Below are 24,000 nucleotides of genomic sequence, written 5' to 3'. Positions count from 1 at the left end.
GCTAATGGCTAGATCCATGATTAGTAGAAATAATGACAGTCTGAACTGTCTCCTTCATTCTTTCCCACAGAGTTGCACCTGCAGATATAGATAGAAGAAACTCCATGCCCTGGTTTTCTATACACAAATGTGGGCTATTTATTCTGTGCTCATTACCATTCCCCGTTCACTTCCACTCTCCCTGAGGCCAGGTATGCTTGATCTGATCATCCACATTGCTAAACACTGCACTTAGTGGATGTCTGACCTGGATAAATTACGATGCAGGGAGTTTAGTGTAGGCATATATAAATCATTGTGGTATTTTTTTTTTAGCAGCTGTGAGCTACAAGATAATATTGTATAATAAATATACACATACATATATACGCTTAGTGAAACTAGAATAAAATATCACCAATTTTTCAATATATCAATCAGTGTAATTGTATTGATAATTCAGGACACTAAATGTATAACTAGTCAGTTATATTGGACCAGAAGTCTTACCAGAATGAACATTTTACAGAACAGGTTCACACTAGAAGCAAACACATTCTACTTCACAGAATGGACCACAACAGACCGATAATTTGATAGATACTGTTAACCATAGAATCCACTTAGTCGTGTGCCAACTGGTACACGTTGCAAAGAAGGACAGAATGCAAAGTGCTGAACTGCATTATTTTTTCAGATGCTGGATGAAATTCGGACATGTTATAATAGCATTCTTTACATTTCCAATGAAATGAACACAGTAGAGACTCTGTCAACAAGGGGATCTTGCCATGCATGGTGAAGCAGATTATATGAAACCATCTATGGCACCAAACTGTTATAGTGTAAACCTAGTCTTACTGTGTGCCCATGTGGGCTGCTTGCTAAAAACAATCCCTCAAGGAGTCCCTTTCAGGCTTCACAGAGTAGAGGAAATGAAAGGATTCACAAGATTTTTCCCCTTTTAACGAAACTTCAGGGCTTTGATTTTGTAAACCTGGTGATCACTCCTCTAACTGTAATGGGTGGTACAGAAATGGTAAGCTAGAATTAAAATAAATAGAAGGTGCCTCCTTACCCTCTTTATGTTACTGCAAGTTAATGGTAAGGGGCTGGAATGGGTATATTCAGTTGCTCTTGTAAATACTGATATAGTATATGACAATACTACCATATATATGACATGACTTTTTTCCACAAAAACTCTAAAATAAGTATGTCAATGAGAGTGGTTGTAGTATTCAGTACAACTATTGGTAGAATTACAGTGTATACTATATCCTGCTTGCTGTCACGAGGTACAGTGGCTTCTCTTCACATATTCATGAGGTGAATAGTCCAGTATACACCACACAGTTTGAGGAGTCTTATCACAGTGTAGCTGAACCTCAAGGCAAGGATAATGTTAATATTTTGAGGTTTGCTTTAATATCAAGGATATGGTTTAACTATATTACAGTAAAAAAAGCCTTCTGCAGCCTGTGTTATAATTATAGTAGGTAGAAAATACCTTTTCTCACAAAAATAGCTTATTATTAAGAGACCTGCAATTAGCTGAGAGCTTTTCAGTCAGCTTCTTTTGGCGCTGAATCTGGAGTGTTGCAGTAAGAAGAACATCTCATATAAAAATGCTGTATAAGTGGAAATGCACCAGTGCCTAAACCAATCAGTTGGATGATAACATTTATGTAAGGATAACAGTTGGAATGTGGTAGCAAATGGCCACACATCCACTCGGCCCCATTGCTCTCTTTTTGAATTGTATTTGGGTGCATTCCTCAGTGGTTTCTTAACACCAATATTAGATCAGCCACAAAAAGTTCCTTTCTCTGCACATGAGATGCATGTTTACTTCAGCGAATCACCAATTAGCTTGTTTCCATTTCTGTCTTTATAATACACTCAGACAAGGCTTTGGCTGGCAGGACTTCACCACGCTGATTTAGCAAGATATGCTGATGGATTTTTCCAACTGTCAGTAACGAGGCACATCACAGGTCCATTGATATTTTCTGGAGCAATACAGCCTGCATGAAAATGTCTTGCGTGTGTAAAGTACCTCTGTAGACAGGAGAGGTCAGACTCTCAGCTGGAGCACAGCGGCCATTTCAGTAATTGGGTTGGAACAAATGAAAGATCCTGTCTGTGTTCCAAGTTTAGAAAGAATTGTGCTGCAGAGAGATACCCAGCATATGAAGATTCTGTACAGCTGAAACACCACCTTGCTGCTGAAGTGAGACTTGCAGCTACACAATGTATTTGTAATTGAAGAGGAGGATGGCAAAGACAAATAAGTTTTCAAACTTCCTGGCTGGGAAACAACTTAATTGGATTTCAACTGCTGTCTGTTTAGATATTTAATGTTGCGTAATTTCCTGTCCTATCACCTCCTTGCTTCTACATCAACCCGATGGTCCCAGATTAAAATGTATTTTCCTGTCTCTATTTGTGGGGGCAATTTTTGAAAGGTGGCCACATAAACAAAAACAGAAAAACTGTTCAGAAGGTATTAAACTTTTCAGCATTATTCCAATTTTTCACCTTTTGAGGATGGACTTTAAAAAGACAAAGTAGAGACACAAAGCCAAAGCCATATTTTTGAGACAGTGCGGAAACATCATAAGATACCTTAAACTGTTGATGTACTTTTGTTTTAATATACTTAAAACCAGTTCAAATGAGGCTCTGATCAGCAGTGCCATCTGCTTACCACATATTATTTTAGCACTTCCCTAAAACTGTTACACTTACTCTATAGTGTTTATATTACCAGTAATAAACCATAACTAGCACTCCCCTGTACTACATATTTACTGAAATGCTGATAACCTCTCCTCAGGGGTAATAAGGAGTAAAGAAAGGCTATTTACATCCAGGAAGGGGAGAGGAAGTACTTGCCATTAGTGAGAAAAAGTATGAGGCTGCGCATAATGTTACAGCTTATACTGTATTTACTTGGGTTGACAAGCCTTTATCTTGAAATGGTGGTGATATCAATAATACAGACATATAACACTATAATCAAGGGCTCTGTGTAAGTACATTAAATATACATCTATTAACATTTAAAGACTGAAAAAATGTTGTATTTTCTAGCTTTATAAACCATTAAGATATATAAACACTATTGATTGTTCATTTCCCATATTTTATTTTACAAACAAACACTGGAAATAAGATAAATTGTGATACTTAGTTTGCACAAATGCAAGCCCATCACTGGATGCCTGTGTGCAGAAAAATAAAAAGTATATGTTAAACTCTAAACGGCTGTTTCCTGCTTTCAAATTGTATTTCAGTACAGTAATGTTTGTATAAGATTGGCTAAAGAGAACCTGAACTGAGAATAAAAAGTCAAAATAACCATACACAGGTCATACTTACCTTTTGTGTAGTCTACTCCTCAATATCTTTCTCCTCTCCTGCATCCCATTTGTCCACTGTGATCAATGGAATTCTCCATCCTCTATTTTGAAAATGGCCATTACCCCATAACAGCCTCCTGGTCATCACACTGATAAACTGTAATATCACCCACTTGAGCCATAGGGAAACATGGGCATTACCTTGCACATGCAGTTGTAACTGACAGCTGCTGATATATAACTGACAGGCAGCAACTGGTATATTTCAGTTCTGACAAAATCTTGTCAGAACTGGAAGTGATCGCTGCAAGAAGAAAATGGTGAGCTTCTTAGAGGAATTGACGGTGAGGTAAGTATGTAATATTCATTTTCAGCTACATCATGTGTTTATTGAAAATAATTTTACTCACTTCAGGTTCCCTTAAAGGGACACTGTAGGGGGGGTCAGGGGAAAATGAGTTGAAGTTACCCGGGGCTTCTAATGGTCCCCCGCAAACATTCTGTGCCTGCGCAGCCACTCCCGCCTGCAGTATCCCTTTAAGCTATTGGTCAAAGTTAGAGATGTACCCTGCTGATTGAAAATCTTAAACATGAAATCATACCTTTCTGTAACATTAAAATTAATAATAATACAAAGAACTTTGCAAGCAAAATTGTTGTAGAACTGAAGAGTACAAAAATGGTAAAGAGGTAGGAGTTGGTGATTAATTATGTAGTAGTTATGTAGTAGGTTAGTGTTACTTTGTAAGAAAAAAAAAGAAAAAAAAAAAGAAAATTGCTCAGTATTTGCCTCTGTTCCTCTGTTTACACAGAGTTTGGCCTTGAGGTTGGTTGCTCTAGATGCCTTAGAAACGTGGATGTCCATGGACAGTTCTCAGTCCCCTGTAGGTTGTTAGAAATACAGAATTTGATTTATAGGGGAAGGAAAAACATGTAACTGTCAGTATTTGACGATAATATCTTTTTTTACAGTATATAACTTTTAATGTCACCGTACAGAATTTCGTTGTTGATACTGACTTACCTTGCATCAGGTCTCCTCTGCTACCTACAATACTCTGCCCAAAATACTGAACAATGAAGTACTTGGAGACCTGTGCCATTCTGAGGCAATAACCTAACACTCTCAAACACTCTCTGTTTCTGTTTTTTTAAAAGGAAAAGATGCATAAACTACTAGAGGTTTATGAGAAGCTGGGAGGTGAGGAAGACATTGTGAATCCTGCAAATGAATTCATCAAGGAGGGCCATATCCAGAAACTGTCCGCAAAGAATGGGACAGCTCAGGACCGCTACCTATATCTGGTAAATTAATACTGTCTATCCTTAGGCTCGAAGCTGTGATGAAATCTGTGTATTTATCAAACTATTGAAAAGTTGGAAGTGAGCACAGTGGAGATGCTTACAGTGTAATCGTTGTTCTGTACAATATTATGTTGCATAAAGGAATCAAACTGTGGCTGGTCAAGAGGGTATTATCATAAAACCTAGATTCTACAAATCTAATGCTAAGAGGATTATCTGTAGAGCTGTGCTGTGAATTAAAGTGACGCTCAGTTGCCCACAAGAATAAGCAGAAACACTGTGTGTGGATAGTTTTGTAATGTATCACATTTCAGATGCTAGGTCAGGTACCAGGCCGTATGGATGTTTAAAGAGAACCTGAACTGAAAATAAAAAGTCAAAATAACCATACACAGGTCATACTTGCCTCCTGTGTAGTCTACTCCTCAATCTCTTACTCCTCTCCTGCGTCCCATTTGTCCTTTGTGATCGTCCCATTTGTCCTTTGTGATCAATGGAATTCTCTGTCCTCCATTTTGAAATGGCCATTACCCCATAACAGCTTCCTGGTCAGCACACTGTTCAACTGTAATATCACCCACTTGAGCCATAGGGAAACATGGACATTATCTTGCAAATTCAGTTGTAACTGGCAGCTGCTGATATATAACTGACAGCAACTGGTATATTTCAGTCCTGCCAAAATTATTGTCAGAACTGGAAGGGATAACTGTAAGAAGAAAATGGTGATCCTTTGAGAGGAACTGACAGTGAGGTTAGTATTTAATATTCATTTGCAGCTACGTCATGTGTTTGTTTTAAATATTTTTCCTCGCTTCAGGTTCCCTTTAAGTATTTGTTTATCAATGTGGAAAGAACATTGCAATCAAAGATAAAGATGGGCAGCAAAGTGTTCTAGTGGGAGAGCTCCTCTTATCTTACTTCTCAGCCTATTTTCCCCCTTAGTTTAGCAATCATTTTAAATCCTCCTGCAATTTTATTTGTGTCTTCTGGAGATGTATTTGAGAATTTCAGATGCTGGAGGCAGGAACAGTTTCCCATGGAAAAGTGAGTCTTTGCCAGTTAGCAGATGAGGCAGATCGTATGTTCTACCATTTAGAAGTACAGATGTTCTAATTTGAAGCCCACAGCATGCCTGAGGAATGCTGCAGTTCCACACTTACCAGCAAAGTCCTGGGCATTACGCTTTGATACCCCATTATCAGAAGGACTTTATTGATCTAACAAGGCCCTCAAGCAGCCTGTCTGTAAAGACACTGAAAACAGGGGTGAAGGCACCCAATGCATAAAAGATAGGCTAATAAGCTGTTAATCTTATGAACAGAGAGGTAATCGTACCTCTCTTGAAGAATTTGGACCGGTTTTTGAAAAAAGGTCTTCTATTCGAGTACATAAAATTGACAATTCGTTTCGCGGGTGCTTGCCGCTTCCTTAGGTCAGTGAAAAAATAGCCTAGGCCAGTTTTTTTTTTTTAATGATAAATTAAGTATGTTCTATACCTGACTAATGAAACCATTATAGTATGTTTGCATCTAAAAAGTGCACTTGGTTACAGTTGGTGTATAAGCAATCAATACTGAATTACTGTAACTTAGGGCTTGTTCACACTATGAGCACTTTTCATTTTTGAAAAGCACTGGTGATTCTTAAAAGTGCTTTAAAAGCGCTTGAGCAATGTTTCTCAATGTGAGTATTCTCACATGAGCGATGAGCTTTTTTTCCAATCACAAACGCAGCTCCTGCACCATTTTTTGAGCGTTTGCACTTCAAAACAAAGTACAGGTTTTCTCCGACTTATGAACGGCCCACCGATACGAACGGCATGGATTCTGTGTTTCCACGGGAACAAGTCACAGGGACCTGGCGATTTCGAATTTGAACTAGGCCTTAGAATTACGTTTTTTGTTTTCCTATTTTTAAGTAGTTCCTATGGTTGTTAGAATCTTTATGATTTGTAATAGTAAGAAGACCCTGTCTGTTATCCAAGGTTATGTCTTTATTAGTGAACTCTCTACCCTGTAATCTTATTAAATAGCTACTTAGAAAACATGTAGAATCCTTGTCTGAAACAAATCATGCAAGGCTAAGCCTACAAAATGACCGCAAGTAAAGATTCAACCAAAGCCATTATCACTGAGACTAGTTATAAAACTGGATGAACTCTGGGATGAGCTGATCTATGTGTTCTAAAATAATCACATATGTACATAGATCTTCCATTATAGCAGATTTGTACATGTCTGTGTAATGCTGGGTGCACACGATACATTTTTTCGGTCGATTTTCCATCTGATCGAATTCCGATTAGATTCTGCTATCTTTTCTTATCTATTTCCATTCACGTCTATGAGAAATCGATCAGAAAAACAATCGAAAATAAGATTGGACATGTCGGAAATTATCTATCGAAACCTCTATCTAACACAAAATTGTATGGTGTGTACCTAGCATGACAGTAGCCACCAGAATAAACGTGGTGAGGTGTTTTAGTCAGAGTGCGCGCGTCCTGGTGGACAGTGTCATGCGCAGCGGGCGGCATCATAGCTAACATAGTTGCCCCAGTATAGCTAGCATAGTTGCCCCAGTATAGCTAGCATAGTTGCCCAAGTATAGCTAGCATAGTTGCCCAAGTATAGCTAGCATAGTTGCCCCAGTATAGCTAGCATAGTTGCCCCAGTATAGCTAGCATAGTTGCCCCAGTATAGCTAGCATAGTTGCCCCAGTATAGCTAGCATAGTTGCCCCAGTATAGCTAGCATAGTTGCCCCAGTATAGCTAGCATAGTTGCCCCAGTATAGCTAGCATAGTTGCCCCAGTATAGCTAGCATAGTTGCCCCAGTATAGCTAGCACAGTTGCCCCAGTATAGCTAGCATAGTTGCCCCAGTATGGCTAGCATAGTTGCCCCAGTATGGCTAGCATAGTTGCCCCAGTATGGCTAGCATAGTTGCCCCAGTATGGCTAGCATAGTTGCCCCAGTATGGCTAGCATAGTTACCCCAGTATGGCTAGTATAGTTACCCCAGTATGGCTAGTATAGTTACCCCAGTATGGCTAGTATAGTGCCCCAGTATAGCTAGTATAGTGACCCAGTATGGGTAGGTAGTGCCCCAGTGTAGCTAGTATAGCGCCCAGTATAGCTAGTATAGTGCCCAGTATAGCTAGTATAGCGCCCTAGTATGGGTAGTATAGTGCCCACCCCCCGCGGCCGCAACTGCTGTTACTTTAGCCAGCAGCCGCTTATTCCCCACTCATGCCTGTGTAGTGATTCCCAGCAGCGCGCCCCGCGGATGCTGTGATGAGCAGGAAGCAGGGCAGCAGCTTGCTGTAGTGGCAAGGTGTATCGCCGTTACTATGGGAACCGCTCTCCTGCTTTCTGCCTCCTCCTCACAGCAGCCGCGGGTCACGCAGCTGGGAATCACTACACTGGCATGAGAGGGGAATAAGCGGTGGCCGGGGAGGGGTGCGCTCGAGCCGAGGGGGGGGGGGGGGGGGGGTTGGAAGAGGACTGTCCCGCGGCCCAACTGCAAATGTCCCACGGACCAGCAGTGGGCCACGGACCACAGGTTGGGGACCCCTGATAGAACACCTAGCAGAACTAAAGATGTCACCACCTGTGATACATTTCTGAGTGTAAATCAGGGAGATGACATTTTACAATGGGCAAACACTGACTTAAGTTCCTCTTTAAAGGATACCCGAATGACATGTGACATGATGAAATAGACATGGGTATGTACAGTACCTAGCACACAAATAACTATGCTGTGTTCCTTTTTTTGTTTCTCTGACTGGAAGAGTTAAATATCAGATATGTAAGTGGCTGACTCAGTCCTGACTCAGACAGGAAGTGACTTCAGTGTGACCCTCCCTGAAAAGAAATTCCAACTATAAAACACTTTCCTAGCAGAAAATGGCTTCTGAAAGCAAGAAAGAGATAAAAAGAAGAATTTCTTATCAGTGACGGTCACACTGTAGTCACTTCCTGTCTGAGTCAGGACTGAGTCAGCCGCTTACATACTTGATATTAAACTCTTTCAGGCAGAGAAACAAAAAAAGGAACACAGCATAGTTATTTGTGTTCTAGGCACTGTACAAACACATGTCTATCTCATCATGTCACATGTCACTTCAGGTATCTTTTAAGTCATCTTTATTGTACTCTTTTTGACTGCGTTGGGGGCAAATAACTAATGGCTAGGAAGCAGGGCAAGAATTGAAGATATCTACTCATCAAGCACACAGGCCAATAAAAATCGGATAGAATCTAATCCTCTCCACTCTTAGTTTTATTTCTATTTCCATGATGATTTCAGCAATATATTAGTGTAATACACATTGCTGAAATCAGCACAGAAAGGCAAATGTGCTCAGTCCAACACTGAAGTAAATGGCAAAGAGTCCTATCCAAGAGAATCCAGAGCCTTTCCTTCTCAGTAGGTAAGGATCAGACTTAAAAAAAAAAATATACATATATATATATATATATATATATATATATATATATATATATATATATATATATATATATATATATATATATATATATATATACACACACACACACACAATTTCACAGTCCTTTTATGTACAAATGCTTAAGGATTTTTTAGCTGTAAGAGGTGGATAAATACTATTGTTGAATGGATGCAGAGAGATAATGGATCTGATACACTGTGCTGAGCTGGCTAAAAATAATCCAGACACGCACAGCAGATACTGGATCCTGTTTACATGTTAATTACAACACTTTATCATTACTTTCCAGGGGCAGCTCAGGTCACCACTTGATGTGTCTAGACTAGATCCTTAGTCTGGCTAATCAGTGATTGTTAATTAGTTTGATATTAGAATGCAGAGGCAATTAAGCCACTGTATAAGGATGGAGTACAATGTGTTTCAGCATATAACATTGCAACAAACAAACGGAGTTTCTGAAATCACACAAATGTGCTTACTAGTCTGAAGATTTGTACACATATATGAAGCATCTGATCCAGCAGAGATTGGTACCCGATCCCTCTGGCAACATTGTAGGGCCAAGACTGTACAGACCCGTCACTAGCAGGCAGGCTAGCAACGTGTTCTGTTTCTATGTGGGTGGGGGGGGGGGGGGGGATGGGCAGAGGGCTAGTGGAGCGGTGTGGATATGTGATGCAGTAGGTGGGATGAGTAGGTATAAGACTTCTCTTGGCTGGCACTAGGCCAAAGCATCGGGGGCCACTGTACACTCCCTAGATTCTTGGCAGAGGCAGTTGTTATCTGCCACTTTTGCCAAGTTTAATCTAGCCTGCTTATAAGGCCTAAGGAAGAGTGTTTTGTGGCAGTCAGTGGAGTTGCTAGGATTCCAGAAGATGTGGGCACCAGTAGAGGGATCATAGAAAAATTAGTCATAAATCTGTAGATGTGTTCACTGGAGATTTTCATTATAGTAATCTCTGCTGCCTCATTTCTGGCTGAAAGATTCAGGGTACCTCTGCTTAGTATTCAGGGCAGGGGCCCCCAGTCATTAGCCCCAACAATGTCAATGGCAAAGTACACATGCCTTAGTAAAGGTTCACACTATTTCCTGTATTCAAACTAACTATTCTAACTTCACTCCCATCTTTCTGTTTGTCTGGTACTTTTCATCATATTTTTCCAAACTTCCAACCTCTTTATTTGCTCATGCTCTAAAGCCTCAACTTGTTTGTTTACATTTCTAAGTAAAGGAATTGCATTTGTGCCCAATATTTAGCTAACCTGAGGACTAATGGTTGGGATAAGCCACGTGGTAAATGGTAATGGTAAACATCAGCACTTCTTTAACCACCCATAGACTTGATTCTGGGGTGTATGGAAAGAAGGCCAACAAGCTCCTGCTATTCCCCATATGCAGACTTTGTTGTATCTATTGCAGACTATTGCAGCTCTTAGCAGCATTTATTTTGTAGACACATTTCCCCAAAAGCTTTTTAGAAATATTCTGCAAATGTGGCAGTGTACTAAAAGTCCATTCAGTAGCCAGTGGAATATCCATAGACCTACAATGCCAACTCAGTTTTCATGTGAAAGAGTTAAACCTGTAAGTCTTGGACAGGTTTCTTTTGCTCTTTGTATGGGAGAATGCTAGCTTGTAGAGAAGACCCCAGTGGCTGGCTGGAGGGGTTGATACCTATGTTGTTGGGTGCTCTTAAAATGCACCTTTGGTTTGGAAGTGTGGGAAAATGCGAGTTTGTAGAGAACACCCCAGAAGCTGACCGGAGGGATTCATACCTATGTGTTTGGGCACCCTTTGGAATGGAGTTCTTCAATTGGGATGCAGAAGACACAATCATCTTGTTATAACTGACACAGTAAACTAAAACATTATAGCTTGATGCTTGTCCTGTTTTACAAAGACCAGGTTATCATAATTGAACATTGTCCTTAAATGTTTGCTGCAATTTGAGCTTGTTTGCACTGTCCATAGGCTGGACTGATTCACGTCACCCTAAAGAACGTTAAAATCTTAATTTGTTCTTTTCTGCACCATACTAGTTAAGACAGTAATTGAATATCCCTTTCATGTGAATGTCCGATTCCTGGTATTACGGTACAAGGTACTGTCCTTTCATGCTGTGTCAGAGGTACAGTAAAAATGTAACTTCTGCAGATGAGCAATTGATGTTCCTCAGCTGTCCGGCTGTTGTACAACCTGTAAGCAGGTTGGGTATGCTGGAACACCTAGTTCCACTGGGGATGAAGGCAGCATGGCCATTCATTTAGAATAAAGTGTTTAGTTAACAAAGCATCATGATCAAGATTGCCTTTCTACGCCTGTGTCCTGTCTTCTCCCCATGGTAGTTTTAACAGTTATAGAACTAAAAGCTATCAGAGGTGTTAAATTAATTCAGTGCTCTGAGAATTAGACAGAAAAACCAATTCAGTGTAACAACCGCTTTGAGCTTTCTTTACCTTCTGTAATGGCTGCCATTATGCCTTGGAAAATTCAGCTTAACCATCAAAACAGTGCTAGAGAAAGATTCAAGGGAATTAAGCAGATGCTAGAGCCTGTATGTGATTCTGCTGAATGCACTTAGGGCTGGGGGAGGGGTTCTGCATGTTCACAACAATTTTTTCAATAATCTCACAGCGTGTTAAAGAAAAATAGAGGTGATGGTTAGATCTACTTTATATATGACCATTATTAACCTAACCTAAATCTAAGAATCAATTACATTTTTATAATGATTGATACCCCGTTATATATTGTGCCAGTTCGCATTCTGCAGTACTTTACTCAGACCAAATCACTTCAGTGTCTCTCAGGGGGGTAAACAGTCTAATATCTCAATCTAGATTCAGCAAGGGAGGGAAGCCAGTTAACATACAAATGTGTATTTAGTATGTGGGAGGAAAACAGAACTCAGAGTAAACTTAAACATGTAAAAACATACACATACAGATGACGCTTGGGACTCAAGTGCTGCAAGGTGAGAGTGTGAACCTTCTGTCCACTATGTTGAGTGGAGTTTCTGATAACTTCTTTCGCCAAGGTGGGCCACTGGGAATAGCAACAACACTCTCTGACCGGTGTATCAGAAACAATGTATTTATTCAATACATTTATCCAAGTCAGGGTTCACACTTTTCGGTGTTGAAAAATGTGCACTTTCTCTAGATGTGATTTTTTGGACATAATATCGTACACATTTCTGCTACAGTACCTAATGATTGTTAATGAGAAAGCGCACACATGGTGTGTAGAATTATGCTGCAGGGTTACTGTTCTTTTTTTTTCCTGCATGTGAAAACCACATTTAGATGTGATCAAGTCCATTGACTTACATTGGTTGTTAGTACTAATGTGAATTTTAGGGTCTCTGTCAGGTTTTATTTTGGTTCCTAGGCCTTTGGGCACATTCTCACTACACCTGTCCCTACCAATTGGTACCAGCACAGTAGTAATTAGAGACGGCTAAAACGACCATACTAAAACTCTAACTCTTGCAAGCGCTACCTGGTAAATCTAAAGCTTGGACTGGGGTTGAATTTTTTTTTATTTTTTTTTAACTATGACATATCTTACTATAACAGCTCAACTTGTTCTCTTTTAACAGTTTGTTAAGATTGTGCTGTCTTTTGTCAGTTTAACAGTATGATGCTGTACTGCGTTCCCAAACTCCGGCTGATGGGACAGAAGTTCAGCGTACGGGAAAAGATTGACATTGCTGGTATTCAGGTCAGTGGAAAACAGCATTTTTATAGCGTGATGGTACTTTCTAAGGAGATGCAGTGATTGCCATGTATACCTGTGCTCGTCATAAATTTCCAGTTACATGAGGAGTTTAAAAACAAACAAACAATAATTGTGCTCTAAACAATTGTCCTGTTTATTGGATGTGTATATCTTTCCAATATCCCTGATTTGGGGGAAAATATGGTACATGGGAGCCAAACCGAGACTGATCATTAGGTTTGACCTGTAAATCTCAGCTGGGAAACTACTTCAGGCTCTAGTCTATACTCAAACTTTTATGCTATCTTGGCCCATCTCTCCTGATCCGTAGCGGCAGCTGAACAACACTTCAGAGAGGCATTGACCATCTTGTTACTCTGCAGAGATATAAAGGCTGGGTGAGGTTTACAGTGCAGCCTCCACAGCAAGCATCCTCCGGCAGCTCCCAGATTTGACAGCAGTTACAGGATGGTCACCCCACCATGTTATTTCTGTAAATGGATGGGGGAGTTAAATTTATGTGGTCCCATGATTTATAGTTATGCTACTGGACCTGGATTTATATTGTTCTAATTGGAATCTGTAGTAATTTCAGCGAAGTCTGTACTCCTTTCTGACACAGGAGACCTGGGTTCAAATCTCTGCTCTTCCTGTCCAGTAAGCCAGCACCTATTCAGCAAGGAGTCTTTGGGCTAGACTCTCTAACACTGCTACTGCATACTGAGTGTGCACTAGTGGTTGAAGCTCAAGGGATTTGAGTCTGTCAGGAGAAAAGCACAATATAAATGTTATTTGTCTTGTCTTATTTTGCCCTCGTCCCTGCCACCCCCTGTAACTAACACTAAGGAGGGCCTCACTCTTCCATTTCTTCCCACTTCTGCTTCTGGCTAGGTCTGTGCCATCTTCTGTATGCATCAGATGTTGTGGGAGGGGATGCAGTTGCCCTCCCTTGGTTTTATGTGGGTAGGAGACATGTCTCTTTGTTAGGAGGTGTAAGCAAGACAGAGCATTTGCAGTGCTGTGGCTGGAAGGACCGAATACCCCACCTTGTGTGGGGTCATGGGACCCCTTAAGTTGAGGATTCTTGTAGGTACATGTGGAGGGGTTATTTTGCAGTGGGGGATACATTGCAAGGCTATGCAGGGTGGCTGGGAACGGAGCAGTGCTTTTCAGCGCTGCTACATTTGGGCGCAGCCAGCTCCGCCATAGACTGTAATGGGAATCAGTCTATAGCGGCGCTCAGTGAGTAACGTCGGCTCCGCCAGAAGACGGAGCTGAAGTTGCTTAAAAAACACAATAATTCGGCCTCCAGCAATCGCTGGAAGCCGAATTATTTCATTCCCCCACTATCCATGGCGGCCTGGAGGGGGAATAGTAATTAACACGGCCCGGACTTGTGCAGAAGCAGGATCAGCCATATAACAGCTGTATCCTGCGCCCAAGTCTACCGGCGCCGATTTCAAATGTACGCGCTGGGAAGTGGTAGGAAAACAGTTTCTGGAGGTGGACTCTGATGGAAACGTGAAGCAAAATCGGTGTACACTGTTAGCTTCAGAAGAGTCTAAGGTCCTTGTTCAATTAATTTTTTCTTCTAAGTTTTCACCTAGGAGATCATTTTTTATCTTCTGTCTAAAATAACTTTTCAGCACTCAGCATTTGAAAAAGTACCAAAAAGTAGGTGAAAAAAAGTTGTATCAAAATTATTTTGAGTATTTTCTTGCTTGTTGGTGGCTTTATGCCTGGTACACACCATGCAATTTCTCGTCAGATAGACATGTCGAATTGATTATTTCCGACAGGTCCAATCTGATTTCCGATGGCTTTTCTGATCGATTTTCCAATCACTTTTATATGAAATTGATTGTAAAAAAAAATCAGATCGGATCTGTTGGAAATAATCAATTCGACTTGTCTCTCTGATGGGAAATTGCATGGTGTGTACCACGCATTATAGGAATTTTATTGATAAAGTGTGAACATATCACTCAGAAGAAATATTAAATTGAATAAGAACCTAAATCTCACACCCGGAATAAGATCACAACCAGTGGAGAGGAGCCAGATCATCTGATATGTTTTTTTCAGAGATTCTGAAGGCATTTTGAAACCTTAGCTCTCCCTTCCAAATGTTTCATAGTCAGTAAAGGTGAATGTGGACTATGTCTTTACTCCATGCCTTGCAGTTATTTCAGAGAGATTTCTTTCGGAACCTAGGGTTCTTTTGTGACCCAGGATTTATTCACAGAAAGTTCAGGAGATTGATAGGTGGGCTGAGTCAGGTGATCTGAGCTGACAGGGAAATAAATGTATCTACCCTCCCAGTCCTCATGACTAACTCATCTAGATAATGATGGTAAAGGAGGATGATGGAGTATGCACAGCTTTCTTTTCAGTAAAATTTCAATGAGAAAATAAAAGCTATCCCATTAATTTTAATATATTTATTGCAAAATTATGACGTGCAATGCATAACACATTATGCACTGCTAATTAATGACATCGTACTATATACATACAAATGAGAGTTTGATCTAAGGCTTTATAAGAGGCGTATCAGCACAACAGCAAGGCACATATTAAAATGGTATAAAGAAACTGCGCTTTCCACTCCTCTTTTATTTTAGGTTTTTGTTTAAACCTAAATGCAATCATGAAAATCATTCCTGCTTTCTGTCTGAATAAATTATGTTCTCAGATCCTCCAATATCGATATCTAGAAGGAAATAAAAAGATATCTGGCATATTTGGAGCTTGCAGACATGTCTTGAATCATAAGTTAGACTTTGTGTTTCTGGTCCATTATTGCTTGTATTTTCCTATAGCTGTCCAAAATGCATTCTTCATTTAGAATACGGTATGTTTCTTCTACCGAGGTACAAAAAACACACTGCAGAAGTACGCAACCTGCAAGTGTATATTCAGTAACAACTGAAATTTAATTACACTGACATCCAGTAAAGCTGGCAAAGCCAAAATAAAAAGATGTAGATCGACACTGGGGTCCTGCTCAGCTAGGAACTAAGTTAAGCTTTTTAGGGTCTGGTTGCAGGGTAGTAAAATTTTAGAGCAAAGTCTATCACACACTTGTAACACACACATATCTTATGGCCCATACTCACGGGCAACATTTCTGGCCTGTCGCTAGCACACGGGAGCGTGTGCGCGACAGGCCGGCGTCAGCTCGTCGCCAGGTCCCTCCGCATACACACGGCGGAGGGACCTGGCAACTAATGCGGTGGAAGCTGTCGCTGTTGTTCCTCCCCCCGCCGGAAGTTCAAGGTATTCCCTGGTTGTTGCTGTCGCTAGTCCGCATACCCACGCGGACTAGCGACAGTTGCGGCGGCAACTGTCGCCAGGCGATTGACCGCGTCAATCGCCTGGCGACAGCAGCGACGAGCGACGGTTCGGGGTGCGCGCCCGTGCAACGCCTCATACTCACGGGCGACCTGTCACTGCAACACGCGCGCGCCGCGTGTTGCGGCGGCAATTGTAGCCCGTGAGTATGGGCCATTACGTACATTTTTAGCTGCCAACGATATTTATAGAATTTCCTACTAACAATGTCAAACCAGCAGTAACTAGAAGCTCCACAGATTTGCACTGTAGTAGCGTCATTTTACTCCTACAGCAGCAAACCTATTTCTATAGAGCAGCGCATAGTTGCTACTACAATACAAGCCTATGAGATTTTAAGTTTTTGCTGGTTTGATCTACTGTAGGTAGCACAGTTAAAGAAAGAAATCGCCTGGGTCTCGAATTTACCAATTATAGCTCAGTTAACTAGTGTATCATACCCACAACACAGTACAGCATTTTGGCACGCAGGCCTTTGTTAAGAGCACTTGACAATGGCCTGCGTGCCGAAATGTTGTGCTGTGTTGTAGCTATGATACACTAGTTAACTGAGCTATAATTGCTATGTCCAAGATGAGACCCAGACGATTTCTTTCCTTAAAGGGGAACTGAAGTGAGAGGTATATGGAGGCTGCCATGTTTATTTCCTTTTAAGCAATACCAGTTGCCTGGCAGCCCTGCTGATCCTCTGCCTCTAATACTATTAGCCATAGCCCCTGAACAAGCATGCAGCAGATCAGGTGTTTCTGACTTTAAAGTCAGATGTGACGAGACTAGCTGCATGCTTGTTTCTGGTGTTATTCAGATACTACTGCAGAGAAATAGACCAGCAGGACTGCCAGGCAACTGGTATTGATTAAAAGGAAATAAATATGGCAGCCTCCGTATACCTCTTACTTCAGTTCCCCTTTAAAGGAAACCCGAGGTGAGAAGGACATGAAGGCTGCCTGTAAACAATGTAAACAATGCCAGTTGCCTGGCAGCCCTGTTGATCTTCTGGCATAAGTAGTGTCTGAGTCAAAACTCTGGAACAAGCATATGGCTAATCCAATAACAGTGGATTAACACTGAGCTGAGTCAGAGTACCTGATCTGCTGCATGCTTGTTCATGGTCTATGGCTGAAAGTATTAGAGACACAGGATCAGGAGGTCTGCCAGGCAACTGGTATTGCTTAAAAGGAAATACATATGGCTTTATATTACGCCATATTCCTGGCCTATATCATTTGGTCCTGGTAGCAATGGAAAATTTTAAACTCTAAGTTTTAGCTTGCCCACCGTCCCACCCAAGCCATGGTGTACTATTCATCTATACCTTTCAGCAGCCATTTTTGGCTAGAGATCATCTTTTCGTTTCACCCTGGTCTATGGACAGCAACATTTGCTAGAACAAAAATAGTACATGGTGGTACCTGAATTTCAGCACTGATGTTTATTGAAAGAAATAAAACATTTCATGTGTTCTTTAAACTGTATATACAGGTACTGCAGTGTGCATAAAATCACCACTTTCTCACTACTAATGTTTTGGCGACAATAATAAAAAATAAAATTGACAAATACTAAAATGACTCAATGCCCATGGGTCATATAACTATTCATTCTTTTTTACAAATTACACAAATTACAAAGCTGGTCTTCTTTACTTTGATGAATAAAGACGGAGATCCCATATGGTCTACTTTTTATTCTAATTCATAGACCTCTATACATGTGATGGGTTGTTTGAAGCTCCAGGATATATCCCTCCTGTTCCATAATGGATCCCTATCCTGTGCCAAATTCTGGAAGAAAGAACAGGAATGGGCATGGGTGGGCACTCATTAGATACAGCATGTCTGCTTAACCCCAATAGAACATATTTTTCTGTGTTTTTTATATTTTACTCTTACTCTACTGGGAGAGGAATTTTATTTAAAATGTATGCTTAAAGTGCACAGTTAGTATGCTGATTAGAAATATTAAACATAAGATGGTGATTGCAGAACGTGAACAGAGGCGCCAAAAGAATAAAATGTGCTAAAATTGTTAATTGTTAGGGAGGGAGCGGTTTCGCAGGTATATTCCTGCTTCCTCAGGCAACAATGAGAAGGAGTATCACACAGCGAGAAGTCCAGTATACGTCTAGCGCCAACAGAGGAGCTAGGTGTATACTGGACTTCTTGCTGTGTGATACTCCTCAATGTTGCCTGAGGAAGCAGGAATATAACTGCGAAAGGCATTGCCTGTTATTTTGGGAGTATGTGAATAGCTTTATGTCTGCTTGAGTCCACCACTCCCTCCCTAACTATTTTAACAATTTTTGCATATTTTATTCTTTTGGCGCCACTGTTCACGTTCTGCATTACAAAGTGTCCACCTCGGGCGGAGGGGTGCTATACCCTTATTTCCTGATCTACAGAGAGCGACATCTTAATCCTGAGTGGGGACAGGCTTAGGGCCTTTTTCCACTAGCCTGCGAATTGCGATTTGCTTCTGATCGCAAATCGCAAGGCACATTAAACTAATGGAAACTGCAGCAGCAATTTCCATTAGTGCGATCCGATTGCGATGCGATTTTGGTCAAATCGCAATCGTCGTCCTGCCGCGTTTTGTATGCGATTGAGCTGGACTATAATGAATATAGTAGCTCAATCGCAATCGCAATCGCATGGTGGAAATTGAAACGCGATTGCGATCGCGATTGAAATCGCGATCGCAATCGCGATCGCATTTCATAGTGGAAAAGGGCCCTTAATCTCCCTACCTGCATTTACAGTGGTTGCCTGAGCGGTAACCCTGGTTTGTGAGTATATTTACTTACATCTAATTATTCTCATAATTCCAATACATACTACACTATATTGGGCTCTCGGTTTTCTTTCTTTTTTCGTAAGATGGTGATTGTAAACTTGGGAAAGATCTGACCAACAGTGATTGACCAACATAAACATGCACATATTGATCAAGCTAGTATGTTTGTACATACACGATGGTGGGCATAACATGGGAAACATCACCTGGAAAATTCCATCATGGCCACTCATAAACAACCAACCATTCAGTATTAACAGCAAACAGTCACTGCTAGGCATCATGGAAAGTGTAGAAATAGGGCTGGAGGAGGCAGCTTCAATCTCTACCAATAGTTGTGATGATAGGAAAGAGCATAGAATGTTAAAAACCCCAAAGAATAATAAAGCTTTGCTATTGCTTTTCTTCTTTAAGGATGTGACTGTAACTATAGCCGGTCATGTGTGATTGGGTCCAGCAAGATAGATGGCAGCTGTTTTGGATTGAATAGCAATTATTCCTGCAGGTAGCATTTGATAAAGTAAATATGTGTATACTGTAGTATAGGGATGATCAATGATATGCAAATAGTTCTGAGTTTATGCAAATATATGCATATATGAATTTTTATGAAAACATATGCAGCTTGAAAATGGACCATTCAAGTCCCACTCAAGTTTGAAATTGAATGGTCCATTTTCAAGCTGCATATATTTGCATAAAAATGTACATAATTTTGGAAATATTTGCATCTCATTGATCATCCCTACTGTAGTATCTTGCATATGACTGCTATGGCATCAGTGACTTTATTGATCTGTAGCGTTTGTTGTTTCAGCATTGCAGAGCATTGCCTATAGGACTGCCTTTAACATGGAATGTATCATGTTAAATAGAACACAAACATAATACGTAGTAGTCCACAACAAGGTGTGCAAATTCCAAACGTAACAAATGCAAAATATGAACAGAATAAGATGACAATCTTGTCCAATTGAGATTATATTCTAGTGAATATACGATACAATAGTTAGGAACAGTAGGACTGAAGTTAATTAGTAATGAATTGTTTGGTTAGAGGGGAAGATGAATGAGTACATTTTAAAAGGTGGATTTTGAGGGTCTGTTTAAATGTGTTAAATACGGAAACAAGGGCGTGTCTAATTTTTCAGACCTGCACCCGACCCGCTGCTCGCTTTGCTGGTGAATCCGATACCAGGATCTGGCTTAACGACAACAGCCTGCTGTTTCTGGCTCTCTACCTTTCAAGGCATTCAGCCAAGTGATCACTTTGCTACACAGCTTAAGGCTGCTTTCACAGTGGGACGTTACAGGCGCACGTTAGAGCAGCCTGTAATGCACCCCACCGCACAGCAATGAAAAATCAATGGGTAGTTCACAGTGCCCACGTTGTGTTACACAGTAACGCTTCACGTCAAGACAACGTACTGCATGCAGTACTTTATACACGGCTAAGCCGCGTTAGACTGTTTGCACATGCTCAGTATGGGTGTTTTTTTTTATTTTAGGGGTGGAGCGGAGGCGGGGAGCGGCCGCTACGTAGCCAGGCACATGGCTACTTAGCATTCACTGCACTTGCAGTGTTTACTCTTTGGAGCGGCCGCTGATTGGCTGGCGGGACCACGTGATGCGGAGGTCTCCGCAGCGCCTCCGACAGAGCAGGCGCACCAAGAGCTGCTTTTAACGCGGCTCTTGGTAGCGTCCTGCTCCAACACCACCAGGTGTTGCATTAGGGGCACGTTATGTGCCCTATAACGTCCCCTACACGCAACGTCCTGGTGTGTAAGTAGCCTAAAGAAAGGCTGTGAGCCAGAAACAGCAAGTTGCCATCAAGCCAATGATGGATTTGCAAGATTGTAAATAAAGTGAATGAGCTACTTTTTAATGGTAGTGCACTGCCAGCCCCCTTGTGATTTTTGCCAGTATAGGATCCCAGAGTGTGGGGATCTTTTTACTTTGGCACACCTTTTCCCTTTGTCAGTAAGTGTCCCTCCGATACAGTTGCTTTATGGCACAGATGTGTGGGCATCATTATTAAAACTAAACTTGCACATAAGCACCTAAGCTCTTATTTATTAACTTTCTTTTAATATAAGCCAACATGTACTTTAATTAAAGTGTACCCAATGTTAGAGTGATATGGAGGCTGCCATCCCAGTTGCTTGGCAGTCAGGTTGATCTTCTGGCATCAGTATTGTGTGAGTCACAACCCTGAAACAAGCATGTGTCTGTTTCATTCAGTCAGGAGAGAGATAGCTGTTTAATCACACAGCCTAACCGAATACAGTCAGAGTACCATCGCTTCTTTTGCCTTGCGACGCCAGGATCTGTATCTGACCTAAAAATATCCAGATGACCTTTGTAAACAAAAGCACCGTCTAATAGGTGTTGCTCTTTCTATTTGAAACATGCTATTAGGGAAATCCCTATTATTCGCTGAAGTACCCCTTTAAGTCAGAACATCTGATCTGTATGCTTGTTCAGGGTCTGTGGCTCAATGTATTAAAGACACTGTGATGCTGAATCCATCTGTTTCACTGTGCCAGTGACTAGGTGTAGGAGTGGACACAGTAAGTCAGAAGGCACTGGGTGGAATGGACAGGTATTTGATGGAAACAATGACAGTCTAACCTAACAGGGCTGATGGAAATGAGGCTATGGTCACAGACATAGGGGGATGGGGGTGTGTTCTGGTGTTGGAGATGGAGTTCCATAACACTTATTTCCACTCCAGAGTTTTATTCTGACAGTTTCAGCTGGCGTTTTTAGATCACACTTAGATACACGAAGCACTAATATTTGTGGGCATCTTCATAGCAGATGTGTAATAAAATGGATTGCATTTGTATTAATTGTTTCATTCCCGATAAGAGAAATGGTATCAGTTTAATCCTTCCATATTTTTCAGGTCCAGGAAATTGTAAAGCCAAACTCCTCACACACCTTTCTGATAACTGGGAAGAAACGCTCGCTGGAGCTGCAAGCCAGGTATGTGTTATGTCCGTACTTTTATAAAGTGTATATAAACCTAGGGACTACCATCCTGATCCTTTTTCTCTGCTTAGTTGGTGACAGGAGCAAGCATCCAGGATAGATGTTTCGACTTTAAAAAGTCTCTAGCTGCATTTATGTTGCATGTAAATATCTTGCTGATGCCATACATGGTACAATTTTTTCACTTTTTTCGATTAGATAATTTGATCAAATATTCTGATAGATCGAATATAAAGATTTTTCCAACATGTTCGATCAGATTTGTATTGAAAAAAATGGGATTATAGTTTGTTTTTCTCAGGGCTGTGGAGTCGGTACAAAAAAAAACCTCCGACTCCTCTAATTTGCATATTACAATTTTGTTGATTGAAAGTATGTAAAATGAAATGCATCTCTTAACTGCCAACACTTATAAATGTTAAAATACAACTGAAGTGAGAGGGATATGGAGGCTGCCATATTTATTCCCTTTTAAACAATACCAGTTACCTGGCTAGCTGGCTGATCTTTCTGCCTCTCATACTTTTAGTCATAGACTAAAACTAGTCCTTGGTAAGAGTACTTGTAGAAGACCAGAACAAAGAACATCTATCAGGCCCTAGGCAATGTGACTACATGTAAGAGTGCTGTGCTGGTACACTGCAGGAGAATGATGTTATTCATCCTCTATTACAACAATCTTCATGTACAATCTAAACCAGGTTTATGGGTGATAGACAACACCTCTGTGTTCAATGTGCACAACATTCTCAGTGGATTCCCTGCAGCTCTGTGTGGGAGTGCATATGTAGAGTATAGTACTACTGTGTAACAAAGTAAACCTGAGACAGATGAAATTAAAGTTTTATACATACATGGGGCCAGGGGCGGACTGGCCAGGGGGGAAGGGGGGCAATCTCCCGCAAGGCCGCCTTTAATTCAGTGATTTAGGGCCGGTCCAGGGTCTGGTGTATTCAGGTTTGTTGTGTTAAGGCAATGTGAAACACTTGGCTAGCTGATAAAAGTGCAATTAGAGGGCAGGCAAGCTGATAAATATACACAGCATGATGCAGAGCTTGCCTGGAGGGTCCGTGGGCAAACATCTGTCTTGTTTCTCCCCATTGTTCTAATGACTGCATGTGTGGACAAGGCTTTAAACAAGTTGAAAAGTTTTCGACAGTCCCTAGACTCCAGGAGGGCTGCTTTCTGACTTGTGTAAGAGACTGGCAGGGACCGGAGTCATATTATAGGCAAGTAGCCTCTGTGTGATGTGAGACTGCAGTACAGCTCTGCTCTATCTCAGGCTATTCTCAGTCTCCATCCACTCCTCCTCTCTCTGAGCTAGTGCACACCAAAATCACAATAGTAGAGATTTGCAAGTGCGATTTTGTGAAGCGATTTTCAGAGCGATTTTTGACTGAATCGCTCCAAAAAATGCTACATGCAGTGTGTTTGCGATTTTTTTAAAAATCACAATGCTGCTGTGAGAACACTGTCATAGGGTAACATTAGCCAAGCGCTTTTCAAATCACTGTCGATTTTAAAATCGCTCAGAAGCACTCTTGGTTGGCACCAGAACTCCCTCATTCACCTTTGTTTCCCTCTTCCCCTAGTGCTGGCTGGCTGTGTCTTCTTATACAGGAAAGCTAAATAAAAGTGCAATCCTGGTGAGGCAAATTATTGATATTATTATTATTTAGTATTTATATAGCGCCACCATCTTCCGCAGCGCTGTACAGAACATATTGTCTTGTCACTTAACGATCTTCTTCCTTCTCTTTCAGCTTTTCTCTCCTCACCGTTTCTCCCCTTCTCTGCATAAGGTCTCAGACACGCTATAAGCGCTTTTGTGAGCGATTTTACCGTGATCGTGATTTTACCATGATTTTATTGTAAATCAATGGAAGCCCTTTTTAAAAAGCTCTCAGAAAGTTCTGATGGCTAAAAAGTGCTCATAAAAGCGCTTATAGTGTGTCTGAGCCGCTAGTATTTGTATGCTGCGGGTAAGTCGGGTGCCAGGAGCGCCAAATGATGG

The 24,000-nt window shown here is 41.0% G+C and overlaps 1 protein-coding gene across 1 annotated transcript in view; it reads left to right on the top strand.

Moving 5' to 3' along the window:
• Positions 1-24,000, top strand: part of FGD3 (FYVE, RhoGEF and PH domain containing 3) — a 411,633-nt gene that overhangs the window by 301,147 nt on the left and 86,486 nt on the right. Inside the window, exons 10-12 of the mRNA XM_068253640.1 lie at positions 4,503-4,649; positions 12,756-12,848; positions 21,901-21,980. Of these exons, the coding sequence (XP_068109741.1) occupies positions 4,503-4,649; positions 12,756-12,848; positions 21,901-21,980 (320 nt within the window). The remainder of the gene's footprint in view (positions 1-4,502; positions 4,650-12,755; positions 12,849-21,900; positions 21,981-24,000) is intronic.

The sequence above is a fragment of the Hyperolius riggenbachi genome, chromosome 9 (assembly GCF_040937935.1).
Source record: "Hyperolius riggenbachi isolate aHypRig1 chromosome 9, aHypRig1.pri, whole genome shotgun sequence".
In the NCBI taxonomy this organism is placed as follows: Eukaryota; Metazoa; Chordata; class Amphibia; order Anura; family Hyperoliidae; genus Hyperolius; species Hyperolius riggenbachi.
This window is presented reverse-complemented; position numbering and strand designations above follow the sequence as displayed.